The following is a 23,751-nucleotide window of genomic DNA, read 5'->3' as shown; positions in this document are numbered from 1 at the left end:
TCTTGCTTCCTGATGTAGGCATGCATTGCTATATATATCCCTCTTATGACTTCTTTTTCTGCTTCCCAAATGTTTTGTATCATCGTGTGTTCATTTTTCATTGTTTCAATGCAATTTTAATTTCTTCTTTTATTTTTTGGTTGATGCATTCCTTCTTTAGTAGGATGTTCTTTATCCTCCACGTATTTGTGGCCCTTCCAATTTTTTTCTTGAAATTGACTTCAAGTTTCAGAGCTTTCAATAGGCATGGTATGATCACAGTCTTTTTGTACTTACTGAGAATGATATGGGACCTGATACAGGACCTGAATCCATATATCAATTCTAGCCATTTTTTTTTTTGCAAGTGTGCATTGTTTAGCAGGTGTGGTGCATAAACAATACTGTCTGGAACACTGAAAAGAGATTTTTAAAAAAGCTTACTTGAGGGGAAAAATAGAAAATCATAAGCAACATTAGGGGTACATATTGCCCTTCTTCTCAGTAAACCTGTATCTTTGGACAAACCACGAGAGACTGTGGACTCTAAGAAACTGAAGGTTTTGAAGGGGAGAGGGTTGGGGATGTTGAGCCTGGTGGTGTCTATTAAGGAAGGCCTCACCTGAAGGAGGACAGAATGGGCTCTGGTGGCCAAAGAGAAAACAGGTTCTTCTAGTTGGAAATCTGAAAGGTTTCCATGAGGGAATATATGTACTTTGTTTTCTTCTTTTTGCTTCCGGATCTCCTGTGATATAATGTTATTATGCTTTATGGGGTCACTGAAGTCTCTAAATTCACTTTTGTGATCCAGGATTTCTCTTTTCCTCTTTTGTAAAGTTGCATGATTTTCCCATAATTTAGCTTTACACTGCTTATTCTTCCTCTGCTTCTTCCAATCAGATTCAAAGCTCAGGTATTCCATTTTTCATTTTGACCTGATCAGTTTCTAGCTCTTTTATTTCAGTGGTGAGGGACCCCTTGATGTCTTTTAAGCTTTTCTCAAGCACAGCTAGTATCCTTAGTATGATTGCTTTAAATTCTGCATAAGGCATATTATATCTGTTTTGATTAGATCCCTGGCTGTGACCTTTCCTTGTTATTTCTTCTGGGACGAATTCTTCCATCTTGGCATTTTTTTAGGTCTCTGTCTTTTTCTGTATGTTTGCAAAGCCTGTGACATTTACTATTCCTGAAAGTAATGGCTTTATGAAGAAGAGGTCATATGTTGTCCGGGGCCTGGCACTTCAGGAAGTGTCGCTGGTGTCTGCCCTGTGTACTCTGCTGCTGTATTTTGGCTGCTCTTTCCCACAGCTCAGTCTTCTGCACTTTCTCCTTGCCTGTAGTGGGGAATGTCTGGACCTTGGCCAGAGTATGGTGAGTTTTAACTTGGGGTGCTCTGGTTTGCTTGTTAAAAAAGACCTGATGCTATTTCCACTAAAGCTGAAGTTTTGCAGAACTCTATGGTCAGTAGATATGGTATGTGCAGGGGGTTGTGCTGGTCTTTGGGGGGAGGGTCCCGCTGCTCTGGTTCTCAGGCACACTTGCCCAAGAAAAGCAGTGCTAGCAGAGCTTGGGTGGGGGTGCAGTTTGCTGTAAGCAGTTTAGTTCACCAGTGTTGGCACTGTACTACTTACTGAAGTTAGTTTATGCTGAGCAGCATGAGAGGGAAGTGGCACCAGCCATTTTCCTTGTCACCAGAGAGGGGAGTTCACACCTGCTTCTGTCCAGGAATCCCTCACACAAAAGCGTACAGCCAACCCTTATGTGTCTCAGGGGTCCCTCAAATCACTGTCTTCATACTGTTTGTGCCTGGGCCATCTGCCTGCCTGGCAGTCCAGTGCACCTTGTGCTCTATCCCAGGCAGGCCCACTGAGTTTTAAAACTCCAAACCTTAAGGACCTGGCATGGCATGGTGCCCACTTGTTCTCTGTGACAAGGTCTTGTCCTGCTGGACCTACTGCAACTTGACCCAGAGGGGCAATCGCATCAAAGCACAGAAGCATGGGTTTTGCACAGCCAATCACAGCAAAGAAACAGTGTCCAGGTTAACGACCCTCAGTAAGTACCTCTTCACCTGTGCTGAAGGGTAGGTTTAAGAGATGATGCCCAGGCTCTTTTCTCCATGAAGAGGCAATTTCATCTTACCCAGGTCACTCCAAGAAGGAGGAATCATCTCTCTGAGTGTCCCAGGGGATTCTCAGTTCATGCCTTTTGCCCCCATGCTATCTGCCCACCTTCTCCACAGGAGCACTCCAATGTCCCCAAGGCTCCATGCCAACCATACCACAGACCTCTACAACTCCAGTCTTTGAGTCGCACTGGTTGTAAAAATTCACAGAAAGCAACCTCTTTCTTTGTTCCAGCCAATGGCTTTGGGAAAGTGTTTTCTTTGTGCAACCTCCTGTGTGCTCCTCTTTCTTTATCTAATTCTCTCTCTCTTCTTTCTTTCTAGCACTTTCTCTGTGACAAGGGCTCCCTTTCCTCCACAGCACCCATGATCTGTTTCTCCCCCAAACAGCAGCTCTGCTCCCCCACTTGCCGGATAATGCCCTCTTTTCTCCCACTAGTTGTGTGCAGTTTGTTCTGTCAATTCTCAGATAGATATCTTGGGTATTCACAATGATTTGCTATTAATCTAGTTGTGTTTCATGGCCAAAGAAAGCTTAGGGTCCTCCTACTACTCCACCATCTTAGGTGCACACCACTGGTACTTTTTTTAAGATTTTATTTATTTATTTGACAGATAGAGATCACAAGTAGGCAGAGAGACAAAGAGAGAAGAGGAAGGAGGCTCCTTGCTAAGCAGGGAGCACATGTGGGACTCAATCCCAGGACCCTGGGATCATGACTCGAGCTGAAGGCAGAGGTTTTAACCCGCTGAGCCACCCAGGTGCCTCTGCTATTTGTTTTTACCTAAGTGCTAAGTGTGGTGATTCTTTGAGCAAAGTCTAGGATAATGTTGTCAACAACATCTCAACGAGTATAACAGGATGAAGACAAAATGTATATATATATATGTATTCTGAAAGAGGAACTATGAATTCTTTTAAGTCTCCAAGTAAGAAAATCAGTATGTTCATAAGAAAGGGTGTTTATGTTATAATATTTTACTTTAAAGGGGTAGTTAATCCTTTAGCATAAGTCCAGACAACTGGAAGAACTTAGCATTGTGATGTCATCCTCTACAGGTAAATATTCATTAAGAAATACATATATAATTTCATAGTGTATTTTTTAATAATTTGCAGAATAACTTGTCTAACAAGTGTGGGATTTGCAGAGATATATATTTTAGGTCTTTCCCAACAGGACACTGAATTGACAAAAATGATGTACATAGATGAAAAATCCTGTAATAGAAAAAAGAATGGGGACACACCAGTGAACAGAAAATTTTAATGAATTTCTGAAAGGCATAAATTAGTCAAAATTTTAACAAAAGAGACATAGGGCAGTGGAATCTGTAGATGAGACATGATGAAGAGAAGCCTACCCAGGAAGTCTGAGTTTCTGAGACCCCAAAATCCTATTCCACATACACCCAACCTAATGTAGGACCAGTCAATATATACACCACACTCATATACTCATGGATTGATGTAAACTGTTTCATTTAAAAAAAAATCTAGTTGGGGAAACAGATCTTATGGTTACAAAAGAAATATACACCGGTTGTTTTTATTGCCAATACAGTCTTTGGGTCATCCTGTTACATGAGCAAGCAAAAATGTAGATAATTTAAGAAAAAAATCAGCATAATGGGCATGTTATATAGCAATAGAATTAAACCACAGACCTATGCAATAACATGGATTCTCTTGTGAAAAGTAGTAACAATGTCTGGACTCTGCTGTATTCACTCCCTTTCCCTGGACTTGAAGGTATCGCTCAGAGAAACAAACACATAGCAATTGACCTCATCTAATCTTGTGATCAGACACTCCAGAAATACATATTAATATTTGTTTTAAATGCTTTCCTGTTTTGTATCTTTAAACACCTAATTGAAGAGCTTCTCCCTGAAGTTGTGCTTTACTCTGTATCATGAGCTAATTCTCATGATAAGAAGAATAAGAATGATTCACTTTAGGTGTTTGATACTTGTGATTGTCCTGGAAGAAGTTCAAGAAGGTGAACTGGCATGTCCCAGGCACTCCAAGCCTAGTAATCACTCAAGACTCATTACAGTATGAGAATGAGTGATGCATTCTCACTTCATTTGAAATATTTGTGCTGTCAGTTTCATTTTCAATTTACATATGTTTTGTAAGTAGTTATTTACTAACTCATGGGTTTGAGCCACTGTGCTAAACACTGCAAAGGACTGGAAGAGTACTAGGTCTTCTAAAGTGTAATCTGAGGAAGTGTATAAACTGAAAGTAAGTATTACACAAGAATATTTGTGACCTAAAAAATAAAGGAAATATACAATGCCTCAAACAATACCTCTTTGAGGTCATCTGGAAATACATCAAGGAAGCTGTAACATTTAAGATAGATCTTGAACAAAGTACCTATTTCAATTATAAGTGAAGATGGGTGCAATTAAGAAAGGATTCTTTGTAGAAAGACCTGTATCAACAAAACTGTGTACCTATGAAGAAAGAGTCCAGAAGGATTTCAGTTAACTCATTTTGGCATAACACAGAATCCATTAGGAGTGTTTTAGGAGACTTCAGAGTTAAATCAAGGTTTTGGGGGAATGAATCTCAAGTAATGCCAGGGAAAACAAGTGTTTATGTCCAAAAACATATACAGATATTAAAGATGGGCATAAAATGACTTTAGGACTGAAGTCATTAACACTAGGGCAATTAAAACTGCAAAAATTGTTTAAAACTAGTCAACACAAGAGTGTCAAAGTGACTCGGTCAGTTAGGTTTCTGACTCTTGATCTCAGCTGAGGTTTTGATCTCAGCGTCCTTAGATCAGCCTCTGTGTTGGGTCCCACACTAGACACTAGGTGTGGAGCCTACTTTAAGAAGACAACAACAACAACAGTGACATCTGGGTGGCTCGGTTGGTTAAACATATTTGGTTCTGCCATTGGCTCAGATTATGGTCCCAGAGTCCTGGGTTATATTGGGTTCCCTTCTGGGTGGAGAGTCCACTTCTCCCTCTACCCATCTCCCCCACTCCTGTGTGCTCTCTCTTCCTGAAATAAATAAATAAAATATGTAAAATTTACTTACAACAACATACTAATCAAAAGTAGCAAATATATAATCTGCCAGGGATATATACAATATATATAATATGTAAGTAGGTATCATTGTGTATCATTCATTTTGTACATATACATATATGAGTAAAATATGCATATACACATATACAGTTCTAGATACATATGCCATATATAATAACCTGGTAGAAATGACAATCCATAAAAAGTTGCTGAAGTGGGATATTATTTAGTCAATATTTTGGAAGTAAGAATATCAATAGGATGCAGAAGAAGTAACAGGCTTACAGCAAATGGCAGAAATGAGCAGTCTTAGTGTGAAGATCTCAGTTATAACAGCAGAATGGTGTAGGTAATCACTGGTGAGAGAGGAAGGGCAGAGGTGAACCTGAAGTCTGATCACTCATTATACTTTTTGGTCTCTGTTCACTCAGATACAACCCTGACTCCAATGTGGAATAAATGGAATGTGAGAGTCTTTGGGGTGCATAGCTGTATGGTTGTCAGATGTATCATATTCAAATTATTTTTTAAAGAAATTACCCTATTTCAATGCTTAATGCATTTATGAAGCCACATTGAAACATGCAAGCATGTGGAATATTTTCCTTTTAAATTATTTTTATGTCATGAACACTTGATTAAAATTCCCTCTGCATTTTGACTACATATACATATATTTGTTTTGTAATCTCACCTTAAGTCATTTAAACATTAGCACAATTACTAGCACAATTACTGCAAAAACTGAACCCTAATCAATACAGAGCAAGTATGTAATCTGTACAGTTTGTCATTCTAGTGAAATGAGAACAGATAATAATGTGTATTCTAAGAATTTCTCTTCAATATTTTCCTCAATGAATCTATGACTTTCTTATTTCTCAAACTGTAGATAATTGGATTTAACAAAGGAATTATGATAGTGTAAAATAGAGAGTCCATCATATCTTGGTCTTCTGATTGTGTAGATATGGGGCGCACATACATGAAGATCAGAGCACCGTAGTATAAGGAGACAGATAAGAGATGGGCTCCACAGGTAGAGAAGGCTTTCTTTATGCCTTGTAGAGACTTCTTTTTTAAGATTGTAGAGAGAATTAGTGTATAGGAGACAAGAACTATCAGAATGGTGAACATCTGTATTGACCCAGCAAAAACAAATATTATCAGATAATTGATAGAAGGGTCGGTGCAAGAAATCTTAAGCAATGGTATAATGTCACAGTAAAAGTGATGTACTATGATGGAATTGCAGAAGGTTAATCTGAATAAGAAAGAACTATGAATTATGGCATGAAGAAGGCCACATAAAAGTGACAAAACTAACAAGCGGATGCACAGTGTCTTGGACATAATCACTGGATAATGTAATGGTTTGCATATGGCCACATAGCGATCATATGCCATTGTTGCCAGCAGAAAGCATTCCACTGTTATACTCACTGCAAAGGAACAAAATTGTATCATGCATTCCGAAAGAGATATCATTTTGGTCTTGGCAAAAAAGTTGACCAGCATCTTGGGAGATACTGTGTATGATATCCAAGCATCCACTAATGCCAAACTCCCAAGAAAGAAGTACATGGGGATATGAAGCTGAGAGTCATTCCATATGAGAGCAATTAGGCCAAGGTTCCCTACAATGGTGAGAAGGTAGATAACCAAGAACACTAGGAACAAGGGTATTTGCCACTGCAGTTCATATGTGAGTCCTGTGAGAATCAAATCTATCAGCAATGTTGCATTTCCAAGTCCTTTTCCATGTTCCTTTTCCATATCCTCACGGAGTGTTGCCTGAAATGAAATTTGATAAATTGGAAAAAAGTCACTCAATTTATAACATGAAAATGTGGAAAGGAGAGTTGAAATAAAATTATGCACATCAGAATATCATCTCAATTTCGTGTATTGCCTCTCTATTGATTGGAATCTATTTTGAGGGCTTTGAAATGAGTGCAATTATTTCAATTTTTAAAATGTGCAGCAATGAACAGAATTTGAAAAAGGAAAGACATTGTAGTACAACCTAAGTTTATGGAAGAGGATCTGCATAACTTGGAAATTTTGTTTGGGATGTGGGTGTAGGGTAAAGGAAAAAGGATCTTGAAGGGCCTCAGTAACAAAATGAGTTAAGTGGCATGTGGAGGATCATGAACATTATTCATTAGGGAGTAAGCATGCACTGAAACTAAGAGAAAAGAGTAGTACTGGTAGATTCTTTTGAAAATGAATATATGGGTGTGTAGGAAATAGGCTGCAGAGAGATTGAAATTAGGGACAGCAATACTAGTAAAAAAGTTACTACTATTCAGTGTTCTCAAACCAGAACCTATAGTAAAACATCAAATCTATATTTTGCATTAAATGTCCTCCAGATCACACATTCTGAGGAAAGTTTTATGCAAAATATATATTTGAGGTTTTACTATAGACATTGATTTAGTGAGTCAATTATTAAGGCTAATAATCTGTATTCTATTTGAACTGTAAGTGACCCAAACACATGTGACATGGCTAATCTATATGTGAGATAACATTGAGATTGGTGGGAAGATGAAGAGACAGATGGAAAGTTTTCAGAAGGTAGATGCAGTGCCTCTGACATTGCAGGGTTAGTCCGTGTAGAATGGAATCATTACTTGGCAAATGGGTAGATTCTCATCAAAATTTGATTGAGAACTCAGATACAGTGGCCAGTTTGTAGACAACCAGTGCATGTGTCTTTGTAGTTTGAGTTTACAGCAAATCATGAATTGAAAATCATTGGGGTAGACTGAAGGCATAGTTATATGACCTATCTATTGGAGAATACATAAAGTGAAGAGAATGGTGAATAACTAAACTGACAACATATATAGAAATGGAGGGAAGATACATGACACTTTTAGATAGCCAAACTGATCCTCTTTTTTTACCACATAATTTTGATGCCAGCAAACTCTAACACCCCTTGTAGGATCCAAAAGGGCTACAGTTTACTTTCCTATCTCCCTGACATCTAGGGTGAGGGGACATGATGGAGGTTCGGCAACTCTACATCGCTCACACTAGAGTTGAAATTTAGAATGAGGGAGGAAAAAGGACAAGGACAAAAGATAATCTGAATTGCAAAGGCAGCCAAGGCACAATATGAAGTTTCCAGCAAGTGCACCCTGCACCCACACCAGTGACTCTGTCCATGTGAACAGTACATTCTCACACAGCAGTGGTGACAGCAGTCCTCATGGAGTCAATGCTGGAATATAATTTTTGCTATTGGCAGATGGCCATGCTTGCTTCTGTTCCTGCCCATTTTTTCTCAGAAGATTCCTTTAATTTCCCAGCATTTCCATGTTAGATTCCATTCAAAAAATAATTTCTTGTTGAAACTAATAGTTCTGACTGACAGCAAATAAGGACAGGGAGAGACCAGGAAAGGATACTGAGCAGAATGATCAAGATGAGTGTCATGAACACAAAGAGAGGAAGATATTCAAGGTCAAAGAAAATTATGGTACCAATCACTAAAATAAATATTCTAGTAGGATAAGGAGTGAACAGGTGTGATTAAGCATGGAAACTAAGAGATGCCTTTAGTGAGAGCAATTTCTGTCATGTGATGCAGTGGAGGCCAGAGCATAATGATCAGTGAGTGGGAAATAATTTCACAACAGTGAGAAGGGAAGCAAGATTGAATATTCCAAGAGTGTGGACAACATTTGTTATATGTCTACTGCGGGTGGACAAATATAACATTTTTCCTTGATATTGCTGTATTAAAAATTTTCAAAAGAGAGAAATGGAGAGAAAGTCATAAAAAGAAGAAAGAAGACAGCAGAAGAAGTTTGGGTGGGTGAAGATCACAAGATGCAGGAACAGAAATGGGCAGAGAATAATAGACACATGGCTAGTAAGTGTGGGAAAGACAAGCAGAAAAGAAAGATTAAGAATATATCAGGGGAGACTGGGTGGCTCAGTGGGTTAAGAGGCAGACTTTCGATTTCAGTTCAGGTCATGATCTCAGAGTCCTGGGATTAAGCCACACATTAGACTATGCACTCAGTGGGCATCTACTTGAGGATTCTCTCTCTCTCTCTCTCTCTCTCTCTACCCTTCTACCCACTTGTACTCTCTCTCTCTGTCAAATAAAGAAATAAATCTTTAAAAGAAAACAAGAATGTATCAGAGAAAGACTATGGACAACAAAAATGTAAAGGCCCAGGATTTAGGGATAAATATTTATTTTAACCCTGGGTGTTGTTTAAAGTTGTCAACATTATGAATCTTTTCTTTCCTTTTTTTATTCACATTTCCAAATTTATTTTTCTATGGAATATGTGTATGTAACAGATTTTCTAGCTAAATTTTACTTCACAAACTTTGCTCATAAATATATAAGCACTGCCTGAAAGGCTTTTCATATTTAAAAGTTGCTTTACATTTGCTATAAAAGTGATTAGGACTGACTTTTTCTAGAAATCCTTATGATTTTACTTAAGAACACCTTTTCTCTACCAGTGTTTTCGCAGAATAAAATTGAGGCAGAATGGAGTGGAGTACAGGTGATATAATAACAAAGCTACTAATTTCACATGATAAAGGTATTTTTATTGGAAAAAAAATATGCTTTCTAGGCAATTCCAAATCACTAAATAATTTTTAAAAATCTCAAATTCAGTTTGTGTGGGTACTTATTAAGCTATAAATTCTGGAAAGAAAAGCAAAGGAGCACCTACTGCCTATTTCCTACTACATGTGTATAAATAGTCAATGAAATGCTTGCCAGAGTGGGAGATAGGATAGAGTTAATACACAATTGACTTACCTTAAAAGTCTGAATCAAAAATGTGATCAGTTAAACATAATGGAGCTTTTAATCAGAATAAGCAGAAAGATTACTGATGTAGGAATCATTATGGAATGCTATTTAAATATAGTTTGAATTGTTTAATACTCTAGTTCATGAATACCCATAGATTCCTTAGAGATATGATAAGAAATAATACAACATTGTTAAAGGAAGTAATTCAGTCTTACAGCTATTTTGCTTAGTAGAGGATAGTTGTTAAGATTTAATATGTAAATTATTCACTATGTTTTCCAGTACTCACCTGGCTTTTTGGCTTTTGTAAACCTAAGGCAAAATTATTATAAATGTAAGAGTATAGCAAATTTATATATAAAGAATGATGAATTTTATAGTAATCATTTCTCTCTTACCCATATCTTATAAGAAACTGAGAAAATTCTTTTGAGGTGTTAGGTTTTCTAGAGGAGATAAGAAATATAGTAGCACTGAAACGACCATAACATGTGTAGTTACTTCTTGCACACTGATTCACTTTGGAGGCTTCCTTTAACAAGCTCAGGAGGATATTGTTTATACCAATTTGTTTCAAGCACAAGACTCAGTCATTTGTACAACTGTGGGCTTTTTGCCAGAATAGGAAGGAATGAGGAATTAAAATTCTCCCAATAGCACCTAAGGCTTTAGGACAAAACTAAATTGTTCTTCTGGGCATTGTAAACTTGAACATATGTGAAAAGTCCAGTAGCTCATAGGGCATTATAGACTCTGAAATCATAAACATCAAATCATCATAGATATTATATTTTATGCCACTATTTTCCACTACTAATGACACCTCTGATATGCAAATTTCCGTGTATAAATGTTGATGCTCTGAGCTCTTTGATTAGTATGATCACATCTGAACCAATCAAACATGATTTTAATGAAGCCAAAGTTCTGCATTCCCTTCAGGGGAACCTCAAATATAGGTGTCCTTCTCATAAAAAATACAGCTCACATTCCAGAACTACACTGAATTTTAAGCTTTAATTTGTATACAGGTGAGAAATCTTACTTCACAGAGGTCAAAGGAAGATGAAAGGGAAGACAAAACAAAGGACCATAGTGTGATGTGGCATATATCCATGCTTCTCAAATATTAATGCCTGTGAATCTCCTAGCAATTTTCCTAAAATGCAGATTCTCTTTTGATAGGTATGGGAGGATGTCTGAGAATCTTCATGAACAATGTGATGACCTAGACATTACCACCTTTAGGGCCTTCCAACCTTGGAGGGTCTAGATGATCTCAGAGCTAGATCACTGGAGAAGCACATAAAGAAAAGTGGTAAATGTAGCTGGCATCCAAAGAGAAGCAAGAAGAGCCAGATGGGATGAGAAAGACCAACATGGTTGGGCTCACACGGGGTCTGGAGGCTAGGTCAGGCACTTTGTTCTTTATCCCACTTTTAAGGACAAGTAGTGACATTTTTTTTTTAAGATTTTATTTATTTACTTGACAGAGAGAAATCACGAGAGAGGCAGGCAGAGAGAGAGGAAGGGCTCTCCGCTGAGCAGAGAGCCCGACGCGGGACTCGATCCCAGGACCCTGAGATCATGACCCGAGCCAAAAACAGCAGCTTAACCCACTGAGCCACCCAGGCGCCCAGGTAGTGACATATTTTGAACATGGTGGTGAGGTGTTCATATTTACCTTTCAACATGAAGAGAAAAGTGACATAATGTTCACTCAGAAAATAATGACATTATATATGTCAAAAGAGTACAATGTACAAATAGCAACGTTTTGATTTGGTATCTAAAGAGGAGTGAAAGCGCTTAACCTCCATATGGGACTTGATGGCAGCTAGGGGGAAAGCTAAGAGCCTGTATTTTGGTGGAGTCATTAATCAGTTATTCTTGTGCTTAGACTTGTTTGTGAAAGCCAAAGAAAAGGGGGGAAATAAACTACATAGATAAAAGAGAAGCCCTATCAAAACTCTGTAGAAGGATGTGTAAGCAATATGTGCACTGGAAATTTCAACATAATCCAAACTTGAGTTAAAATTAATTCTTCTCATCTTAATATTCACAACTGTTATTTAAGTTCTTTACAAAGATTGTATCTCTGCAACTCACTGGGTCAGGCGATCCCTTATTCAAGTAATTTGTTTTCCCTAAGTTATCAAAAAAGTACAATTGTCTGAGATAAAATGTCACAGAAACTGCAATCAAGAAAGCAAAAAGCTTTAGCAGGCAGACTTTGAGATGGGAGTTTTCATGGTTATCTTTTCCTGTCCATGTGCTTATTGCAGGGAGATAGTTATTAAACAATTATATGGGGGATTTTTTATTTATAAGATCTGATGTGAAACCACCACTTGCAACTTTTTAGATCTGTACGTTGCCTATTTAATATATTTCTTTTAAAGTTTAAAAGGGTTTTCTATCCACTGTTCATTTCAATTGGATAACATTTTGTCAAGTGTTTTTTTTTCTGATTGTTATTTGATGCTAGCTGGAACTCAAGAAATGACATTGACCTTATTCAAATAAAGAAATATTTTAGTAAAAAAAAAAAATTAATTCTTCTCTTCAATTTTGTGTATTTATCTCTCACCTCATATTGTGGTCCATCTATGGGTACAAAAGTCTATATAGCTGCTTCCAATATAGTAGTCTTCTCAATTTTAGTTATTCTCTTAAAGATGTTTATTGATTTATTGATTTATTTGAGAGAGAAAGAGAGGAAGCATGAGAAGGAGAAGAAGATACCCCACTGAGCAAGAGCTGGATGCAGAACTCGATCCCAGTACCCTGAGATCATGACCTGAGCAGAAGGCAGATGCTTAACCAACTGAGCCACTCAGGTGCCCCTCAATTTTAGTTATTTTAAATGGTGGGTCTGTGTATCTCACTATGGTCATTTTCATTTTCCCAATGGTGGATTTTATTGAACATATTTTTGTGTCTCTCTTTGATATCTGTGTATCTTGTTTACTGAAGTGTCTACTCAAACATTTTCTCTTTTTTAAATTGAGTTATAGATTGCTTATATTTTAGCTTTGAGATTCTTCTTATATTCTGCTTATGAGGCTCTTATCAGATACATGACTTGCAAATATTTACTCAAGGACCTTGATCTTCTTTCCCTGCCATAAGTTATCACATTTATTCCTTATGCAGCAACTACTGTAGACCTATTGGTAGACACTTGTGTACCAGAAGTTGAGAAATATATTCAACAAAATTCAAGGTCCATTTACCTAGATGAAATTTCTAGCAGTCCAGTGGTGGGTCTGGGGAGACATCTCTTCTAAGGTAAAGGATAAGTTGCTACATCTGGCCCTCTTACAACCAAAAGAAAGGTACAACACCTATTGGGAGCCTGTGGATTTTGGAGCCAATGTCATTTTCATTTGGGTGTATTATTTCAACCCATTTACCAAGTATCCAGGAACGCTGTTAGTTTTTTTTTTTTTTTAAAGATTTTATTTATTTATTTGACACAGAGAGAGAGCACAAGTAGGCAGAGAGGCAGGCAGAGAGAGAGGAGGAAGCAGGCTCCCTGCGGAGCAGAGAGCCCGATGTGGGGCTCGATCCCAGGACCCTGAGATCATGACCTGAGCCGAAGGCAGCGGCTTAATCCACTGAGCCACCCACGTGCCCCACGCTGTTAGTTTTAAGTGTGACTCTGAACAGAAGGATTTACAAAGGTGTAAGCAGTTGTACAAGGTGCTCTACTCCTTGGGTCACATGATCCACCAAAACAAATGGTAGTTGAAGGCATAGTGGGAGATAAAGATGCTTTTTGGAGACTTAGGCAGGTCTCTAGGCAAATCACAGCACAGACCCTTAGGTTTAGAGCTAAACCATGCTATCACTACAGACAATTACTCTCCATTTGAAAACCAGAAGGATGGAACTAGAAAGAACTAGAACTGGAAGGATGGATTTGTCATTAACTGAAATGGGTCAGAGGGTAGTTTGAGGAGTAGCCTGGGCAAAGAAAATTAAAGTTCCTATTTATTTAGGTCTTTGTCTTATCCACCTTCCTGGTCTTCTTGCATATCTATTCTCATTCATTTTACTGATCCAACTTTTCTTTTCCTTCCTTGTGCCCATGACTTAAGCCTACTACTGAGAACCACTGGCATTCATTGAGCATCAGTGTATCCTGTGTCAAAGAGGTTGTTGTCCTCTGGGAACATCTTTCTATACCACTTTTTATTTCAGAGTATAATTACTGAAAGGGATTTCTGTTAACGGTTTATAATTAAAACAACAAGCAGTCATTGTTTTTCGTGTTGCAGAGTCATTTGATGTGGTCACAATGCATGAGTTTCACACTAAATGAGCAGTTCATGGAGAAATTTGTTGATCTTAGAAACCATTACAGAGGGATTCATCTGCTTTAGACCTGTGAGTACATTGATCTCAGCAGTACAGTTGGGGGAAAAGAAAATAAATTTGCCAGTTGTTGATCTCTGTTATTGACCTAGAGGAGTCAGTATACTGCATCAACTTGGAATAAAATCTCTAGTGGTATCCCAGTGAACTCTGTTCTGTTGTTAATATATTTTAAAGTTAGATACATACTTACCAAATTGGAAATATGAAGTTGAGAGAAGTAGCAAACACATTGGATGAAAAATATTTACCACCCCAAAAGATGTCATTAGTGGGCCATTTTAAAGGAAAAATTTTTATTTTCTTTTATTTTTAATGTATGAAGAAATTTTACTTTCTGTTCTTGATAACAAGTAAATGCATCACGATCAGCAACCCCTGAATCTTCTCTTCATATTCTTTTCTCCCCCTAATAGAACAGTGCACCTTGTAATAAGGTTTTTCCCTCCTCCCATCCCTCAGTGACATCCAGAAAAAAGAGGCAATTAAAGTTTGTGCCCATGAATTACCAAGATCTTTCCATCCTCTCTGGGGTAAAGAGATTTGTGTGATGAAACGAATCCCTTTTTTAAATTAGCATATAATGTATTATTTTCTTCAGGGTACAAGTCTGTGAATCATCAGTCTTACAGGAATCACAGCAATCACCATAGCACATACCCTCCCCAATGTCCATAACCCAGCCACCCCATCCTCTCCCACCACCTCCCCAGAAACCCTCAGTTTCTTTCCTGAGATTAAGAGTCTCATGATTTTCCTCCCTCCCCAGTCACATCTTGTTTCATTTTCCCCCTCTTCTCCCCACGACCCCCACCCTGCCTCTCAAATTCCCCACATCAGAAAGATCATAAGATAATTGTCTTTCTCTGATTGACTTATTTTGTTTAGCATAATACCCTCTAGTTCCATCCAGAACGCTGCAAATGGCAAGATTTTGTGGTTTTTTTGTCAATGGCTGCATTTTATTCCATTGTATATATATACCACATCTTTATCCATTCATCTGTTGATCGACATTTAGGTTCTTTCCATAGTTTGGCTATTGTGGACATTGCTACTATAAACATTCGGATGCATGTTCCCCTTTGGGTCACTACATTTCTATCTTTAGGGTAAATAGCCAGTAGTTTGATTGCTGGGCCGTGGGGTAGCTCTATTTCCAGCTTTTTCAGGAACCTTCATACTGTTTTCCAGAGTGGCTGCATCAGCTTACTTTCCCACGAACAGTGCAGGAGGGTTCTCCTTTCTCTGCATCCTTGCCGACATCTGTCATTTCCTGACTTGTTAATTTTAGCCATTCTGACTGGTATGAGGTGGTATGTCACTGTGGTTTTGAATTCTATTTCCCTGATGCTGACCACTGTTGAGCACCTTTTCATGTGTCTGTTGGCCATTTTGGAAGTCTTCTTTGCCGAAATGTCTGTTCATGTTTTCTGCCCATTTCTTGATTGGATTATTTGTTCTTGCGTATTGAGTTTTGTCATGGCCAGCGCGACAAACTGACCAGGAAATGTGAGGGTAAGAGGATGTTTTACCAAGTTAAAGAGACAAAGAGATGGGGACAGGAGGAGCACTGAGGAGGACGTCCAACAGTGCCGAGTTTATTCAGGGCAGCAAGGCATTATATAGCCAACAGAAATAATTACAAAGAAGTGTCCATCATTAGCTAATTATGAAGGAATTTGTTACATATGCATGAAACCCTCCAGACTGCCCCATTAACTTCTTCTCAAGTTCTAAATGCAGATCTTCCAAGGCCAGTGGTCTTTATCTTCAGATAATAATTACAAAGAAGTAACAACAAACCTGAGAGTGTTCTTTGAGCTGTGCTGGAACAGCAAGGACCAGTTAAGAATTTAGGACCCCATAGCCCGCTCCCCCTCTCCCAATCCCACCTCCCCCAGCAACTCCCAGTTTGTTTTGTGAGATTAAGAGTCATTTATGGTTTGTCTCCCTCCCAATCCCATCTTGTTTCATTTATTCTTCTCCTATCCCCCTACCCCCCCATGTTGCTTCTCCATGTCCTCATATCAGGGAGATCATATGATAGTTGTCTTTCTCCGATTGACTTATTTCACTAAGCATGATACGCTCTAGTGGGAAATTGGGGGAACAGGTGGTGGGTGATGGGGAGGGCACGTTTTGCATGGAGCACTGGGTGTTGTGCAAAAAGAATGAATACTGTTACGCTGAAAAAATAAATAAATAAATAAAAAGGGAAAAAAAAATAAAAAAAAAAAAATAAAAAAAAAAAGAATTTAGGACCCCACCCAATTTGCTCTCATCTAACTAGTAAACATGTGGGAAGTCACGTAGGCAAGCACACAACACATAGCACAGACCCTTTCTCAGTGCAACTCAACTTTTCCATCCTAATAAGCCTTTTGTTAGGCTATTCAGACTTTAAAGGAGACACAAGTCAGGGCCTGGTTTGGTCCTTGTCTCAAGCCCTATCGTGGCCTCCCACAGAGTTTGATAACTTTTTTATACATTGTGGATACTAGCATCTGATCTGATACATCATTTGCAAATATTTCCCCCACTCTGTCAGTTGTCCTTGGGTTTTGTTGACAGTTTTCTTTGCTGTGCAAAAGCTTTTGATCTTGATGAGGTCCCAATGTTCATTTTTGCTTTTTCTTCCCTTGCCTTTGCCAATGTTTCTAGGAAGAAGTTGCTGCAGCTGAGGTCGAAGAGGTTGCTGCCTGTGTACTCCTCATGGATTTTGATGGATTCCTGTCTCACATTGAGTCGTTCAGCCATTTTTGAGTCTATTTTTGTGTGTGGTGTAAGGAAATGGTCCAGTTTCATAGTTCTGCATGTGGCTGTCCATTTTCCCAACACCATTTGTTGAAGAGCCTGTATATTTTCCATTGGATATTCCTTCTGGCTTTGTCAAAGATTAGTTGACTGCAACTGCCCCTCAGAACAATGTAATACTTAAAGTATAACCCCTGGAGGATTTTACTAGTTACCAAGCACATTTAGATATGGCCTTAAGAAAAACACATGCTGGCAACAGGTCTTTGGGGGAAAGGACGGTATACAGTCATGAAGCTGAGCAGCTGGGGATGCCCAGCTCTCTCAGGGTGGAACACAACCCACTTCACAGAAGCCGATCAGCTGGGAATGCCTTCAGGGAAGCCAAGCAACTGGGGGTGCCTGGCCCGCTCAGGGCAGAACAAAATACCGCCTGCTTCCCTTTTCCATTGTTTCTCCTTTCTCTTCCAAGAAGTGCCCGTTAGATGTTAGTTAGATGAGTCCTTTGAATGTGCTTGGTTAACTATAAACTTTACCCTCCTTCATGTTTGTCCACAAGACATGTGACTAATGTTTGACCTTCGTCAGTTCCTCTGCTGGCTATTGTTTCTATCTAATAAAAGTGAGACTGTGGAGTTGCTCGAGGCAGCAGTTTTTTCGACTGTTGTCCCCTGCTCCCAATCTCTTGCAGCTGACTTGTTTGTGCCTAATTCTTCTCCCATTCGCTGAATGGAAGTGACAGTTGACCATAGAGTTGAGGGTCCATGAAGGGCTCTCTATTCTGTTCCACTGATCTATGTGTTTGTTTTTGTGCCAGTAGCATACTGTCTTGATGATTACAGCTTTGTAATAAAGCTTGAAGTCTGTAATTGTGATGCCATCAACATTGGTTTTCTTTTTCAACATTCTTCTGGCTATTTGGGGTCTTTTCTTGTTCCATACAAATTTTAGGATTATTTGTTCCATTTCTTTGGGGGGAAAAGGTGGTATTTTGATAGGGATTGCATTATATGTGTAGATTGCTTTAGGTACCATAGACCTTTCACAATATTCATCCTTGCAATCCATGAGCATGGAATGTTTTTCCTTTTCTTTGTGTCTCGCTCAATTTTTTCATGATTAATTTATAGAACAAGAAAGGTCTCAAGTACAAAACCTAACCCTACACCTGAAGGAGCTGAAGAAAGAACAGCAAAGAAAGCCCAAATCCTGAAGGAGCTGGAGAAAGAATAGCAAAGAAAGCCTCAACCTAAACCATTTGGAAGAAATGGATGCATACCTAGAGACATATAAACTACCAAAACTGAACCAGAAAGAAATAGAATACCTGAACAAACACATAACCAGGAAGGAGATGGAAGCAGTCAACAAAAATCTCCCAATAAACAAGAGACCAGGGCTAGACGGCTTCCCAAAGGAATTCTACCAAAGATTTAAAGAAGAATTAATAGCTATTATTCTGAATCTGTTCCAAGCAATAGAAATGGAAGGAAAACTTCCAAACTCATTTTGAGGCCAGCATTACCTTGATCCCAAAACCAAAGAACCTGCCAAAAAGGAGAATTATAGACCAATATCCTTGAGGACCACAGATGTGAAAATTCTCACCGAAACTCTATCCAATAGCATCCAACAGCACATTTAAAGGATTATTCACCACGACCAAGTGGAATTTACTCCTGGACTGCAAGTTTGGTTCAACATCCACAGGTCAGGGTGATATAATACATTAATAAAAGAAAGAACAATAACCATATGATACTCTCAATAGATGCTGAAAAATATTGACAAAGTACAGCATTCTTTCTTGATCAAAACTCTTCACAGTGTAGGAATAGAGGGTACATACCGCAATTTCATCAAAACCATCCATGAAAACCCACAGCGAATATCATTCTCAATGGGGAAAACTGAGAGCTTTTCCCCTAAGGTCAGGAACACAGCAAGGCTGTCCACTATCACCATTGCTACTCTACATAGTACTAGAAGTCCTAGCTTCAGCAATCAGACAACAAAAAGAAATAAAAGGCATCCAAATCGGCAAAGAAGAAATCAAACTCTCAGTCTTTGTAGATGATGTGATACTTCATGTGGAAAACCCAAAAGACTCCACTCCAAAACTGCTAGAACTCATACAAGAATTTAGTAAAGTGTCAGGATATAAAATCAATGCACAGAAATCAGTCGCATTTCTATACAGCAATAGCAAGACAGAAGAAAGAGAAATTAAGGAGATAATACCATTTACAATTGCACCCAAAGCTATAGGATAACTAGAAATAAACCTAACCAAAGAGGCAAAGAATCTGTACTCAAATAGTAAATTTAGATAAATAATAAATTCCTATATTTGAGATAAACATTTCAGTTACCTGAGTTCAGATGGGGGTATCCAAAAAAAGTTGATTACAAGCTCTATATGGTCAAAGTTCAGGACTATGAAAAATTTTAATCCAGTTTTCTGCAGTAGTAACAAAAGTATAGATATCATACTAATGAAAATAAATAGTAGGAATAATGTAGGGCTTAGGAGCACTGGCCCTTTCACACAGTCAAAAATGCACATGTAGCTTTTGACTCCCCCAAAACTAAACTACTAACAGCCTACTGTTGATCAGAAGCCTGACCAACAACATAAAACGGTCAATTGAGACATATTTTGTATGTTATATGCATTATATGCTGTATTCTTACAAAAAGTTAGAAAAAAGATAATGTTTACTAAGAAAATCATAAGGAATAGAATATACATTTACAGTACTGTTCTATTAAAAATCTGCATATATATCAGCCTGTACCCTTAAACCATGTCATTCAAGGTATTCAATTTTGTATTGCAAATATATAGGAAGAAGTTTATTATTGACAGAGTTTGAAGGGAAACTGGAGAAAAGACTTGCATAGTTCCAAAAAGTAAAACGAGTCCTAGAAAATCAAATTTGGTTTAGAGTTGATATTAAGACATTACTAATAATTAAAATAATGTAAAAATGGGAGGGGTTGGTTTGTAAAGTCATCAACTATCTTTCCATGTTGTTGAGGAAATTTATGGTATTTAAAGCTGCCATTTATTGAGTGCTGAGATCCTCTGCTTTATGCTTTATGCATATTCTTTCAAGGGTCTTTCATAATCAACATTCATTTACTTAATCATTTACTTCTTATTCCTGCCTTGAGATCCTATAAGGATATAGGTTTATTTGTATGCGGAGCCAGAATGTTTTGCTTCAAATGCTGGATCTACCAGTTATTGTGTTACCTTGTACAAGTTATTTGTACCTCTTGCCTCAGTTCCCTCATTTATAAAATGTATAAATCCCTCATAGGGCTTTTGGGAGGATTAATACACAAAGCATGTGCAGAACAGTGCCTGACACAGGGAGCCTCAGTAATTGTTAACTGTTTGTGTCCTTTTACTTTTATCAGGTAGCATCTTTTTGAACAAAGTGCTTTAAAGAAGAATCCCAATATTAATGTATTCCTTTTCCCACTTTTTTTAAAAAAAGATTTTAAAATTTATTTTAGAGAGAAAGAGGGAGATAGCATGAGCAGGGGAAGGGGCAGAGGGAGAAAGAGAGAGAATCTTAACCAGGCTCTCCGCTGAGCATGGAACCCAGCACAGGGGTCTTTCTCAGGACCCTGAGATCACCACCTGAGCAGAAACCAAGAGTGAGATGCTCAACCAACTGCACCATCAAGGGGCCTTTCCTTTCTCACTTTTTGAGAAAAGATCTAATTAGTCCATGAAACTGTCAATGTGAAAAAACTGTCTGAAATTGTGGTAACATATCTTTTTTTCCCATTTTTCAAAATCAGATCTTTGGCCCTTTTCAAAATCAGATCTTCGGCCTTGCCAGTTCCTTTCAGGGTTTTTGTCCAGATTTGATGTGCTTTGGGGCTGTGATTGGATTTTCTGCTTGCATTTGACAGAGTTTGTATCCCACCATTTCCACAGGCATTCTCCATCTCCTTGCAGATGAGTCTTGTCATTATACATGCCTTTTATCTTTTTCCTGTTTCCATAGAGACAAAGAGTCATAATTCTTAAACATCATATATTTTTGCCCTGTCATGTTGCCTGAAAAGCTCTTACTATGCTCTACCTAGTTATGTTTTGTTTTCCTCCAAGGTCTGTGTACACCGGGCTCAGTGAGTTGTTATGTTGCTGGAATTGAGCTACTCCACCAGAAGCTAGAGCTGACTGAGAAGGTGTCTGGTGAATTTGGATGGTTCTTCTGCCTGGCTTGTGTCTCAGCTCCCTTATAGTTCATGGCTTCTGCTCTCTTCATCTGGGTTGCTCATACCAAGAGGAAAGAGTAAACCTTAATGAAAGCATATCATGTGGCATGGGTGGAAAGCTGCCTGCTTTGCAATTGCCATTTTTATTATTTCTCAATATTAACATTTCCCCTTGTCTCCCCCCCACATTGTTTTTAATTTTTTTCTTTGTGGATATTCCATTTTATCCTGAAAATCCATTCTATTTATTCACAGACATTTGTTTCTTAATACCACTAAAACTTATATGGAATATTCTGAAAGAGTCCATCTTTTAAACAAACTAATCTAGGTTTAGAGCCCAGACAGCAAGAAATGGGGAGACACTTGCCAGACATTTGTGAAAGAAAACTGATAGTGAGAAATTGATCCAAACACACCTACTGAAGTGTGTTAGACTTTTCAGTAAATAACTATCTGTCGAACTAGAAACTCTTTAGTGTCTCTGAGAAACCTCTCATCATTGTCAGAACCTATGGTCACTTTGCCATTGGAGATAACCAGTCAGCCAGAGTATTAATGCTCTTTTCAAAGACTTAAGTGATATAAAATAAGGAGGTTATCTAAGATCCTTTTCCCCAAATATGGGCATATAGCTTTATTCAAGGTTAAGTATGGCAGCTGTTTAACCAAACTGTGTCTGTCTACAAGAATGGAAGTGAAAAATACAGTTTACTTGAAATTTTAACTTTGCAAACAGTAAGCATTCCAATTCAGCCAGATGAGAGAATTAACCTTATTTTACTTTACCTTTTTTTTTTTTAAGCTTTCCCTAATGTCAGTAGGATTTTCAGTTATTCAGTGCAACCAAACCATTTTGGATTTTTGTTCCTTGCCTCCTCACACATCAGGCTTACTAAGAGTGCTTTCTTTCTAACACTACTGTGGGGCCACAGAGTAAAATTTTCCAACTCCTATCTTATTTACTGCATGTACCATGAAGAAGTTTCCTCCATAATGACCCTCTGGAGCCAGGAAAACTACCACAAGACCTAAAGGTCATTAACTTACAACTAAGGTTTTTATTTCTTGTGGTGAAATGACATGCCTTCCTTGTCTAAATCCCTTCTTGGTGTATATCAACGTTATTTAACATCTATTTCAATCATTTTTTAAAATAAATATGTCTATAAAAATTGAACTTTAAAAAATCTTATTTATTTATTCCATTACTGTAGACTTGACAGACTTTTAAAAATGTAACTTAGTAATTTCTTACTGTATCCTAAATCTGTCTTTTTAAAAAAATAAAATAAAAAATGAGAAGAAACTCAATTATGTATCATGTCTGAGTTTATTTAAATCTCAATATTTTAGGTTAGAGAAGTACAGGATTCTGAACGAGTATCTCTGTGGTTCTTTGGAAAATGCCTTTTTTCTATTGTCTGTTTTATCTTCCAAAATATGTGGGAACTCTTTGCCCACATTAGAAAATAAGAGCCTCTTTATCCATTATGTTTCAGAGTTTTAAAAACAGATTTTCAGAGTAGTTTTGTGACCCCGTGTGTCCTATTTAATGTGGCTAGATTTTTTAAAAGTCATATAATGGCTGTGGGTATTTGTGTTCTCTAGCACAGAAATAATCAAGTCTGCTTCTGACTTGCAGCAGAGCCAGTACTACTCTGCAGCTGATTATTGCCTATGCAGTTGCTGCTTACTCACTTTTCTACCTCTTCTGCACTCTTCAAGTATCGTGCCTTTCAGGACATTCCCTGGAAGGCAGAAAAACCTAACCAAAGATGCAGAGCACTTGGACATGGGGTTTTTTTGTTTGTTTGTTTGTTTGTTTTTTCCATTTTATTTATTTTTTCAGCGTAACAGTATTCATTCTTTTTGCACAACACCCAGTGCTCCATGCAAAACGTGCCCTCCCCATTACCCACCACCTGTTCCCCCAACCTCCCACCTCTGACCCTTCAAAACCCTCAGGTTGCCCCAACCTCCCACCCCTGACCCTTCAAAACCCTCAGGTTGTTTTTCAGTCCATAGTCTCTTATGTTTCGCCTCCCCTCCCCAATGTCCATAGCCCTCTCCCCCTCTCAAATAATCCTAAAATTTATATGGAACCAGAAAAGACCTCGAATAGCCAAAGGAATATTGAAAAAGAAAGCCAAAGTTGGTGGCATCACAATTCCGGACTTCAAGCTCTATTACAAAGCTGTCATCATCAAGACAGCATGGTACTGGCACAAAAACAGACACATAGATCAGTGGAACAGAATAGAGAGCCCAGAAATCGACCCTCAACTCTATGGTCAACTAATCTTCGACAAAGCAGGAAAGAATGTCCAATGGAAAAAAGACAGCCTCTTCAATAAATGGTGCTGGGAAAATTGGACAGCCACATGCAGAAAAATGAAATTGGACCACT

The 23,751-nt window shown here is 38.2% G+C and overlaps 1 protein-coding gene and 1 pseudogene across 1 annotated transcript; one reads left to right on the top strand and one right to left on the bottom strand.

Moving 5' to 3' along the window:
- Positions 1-5,992: 5,992 nt before the first annotated feature.
- On the bottom strand, positions 5,993-6,940 carry LOC123940756 (olfactory receptor 5H2-like). Its single transcript, XM_046003687.1, has one exon. The coding sequence runs from the start codon at positions 6,938-6,940 to the stop codon at positions 5,993-5,995; it is 948 nt and encodes a 315-aa protein (XP_045859643.1).
- A 777-nt stretch (positions 6,941-7,717) lies between these two features.
- LOC123940755 lies at positions 7,718-21,920 on the top strand (annotated as a pseudogene).
- The last annotated feature ends 1,831 nt before the right edge of the window (positions 21,921-23,751 follow it).

This window comes from Meles meles, chromosome 4 (assembly GCF_922984935.1).
Source record: "Meles meles chromosome 4, mMelMel3.1 paternal haplotype, whole genome shotgun sequence".
In the NCBI taxonomy this organism is placed as follows: Eukaryota; Metazoa; Chordata; class Mammalia; order Carnivora; family Mustelidae; genus Meles; species Meles meles.
Note: the sequence above shows the minus strand (reverse complement) of the source record. Positions and strands in the feature narration are given on the sequence as shown.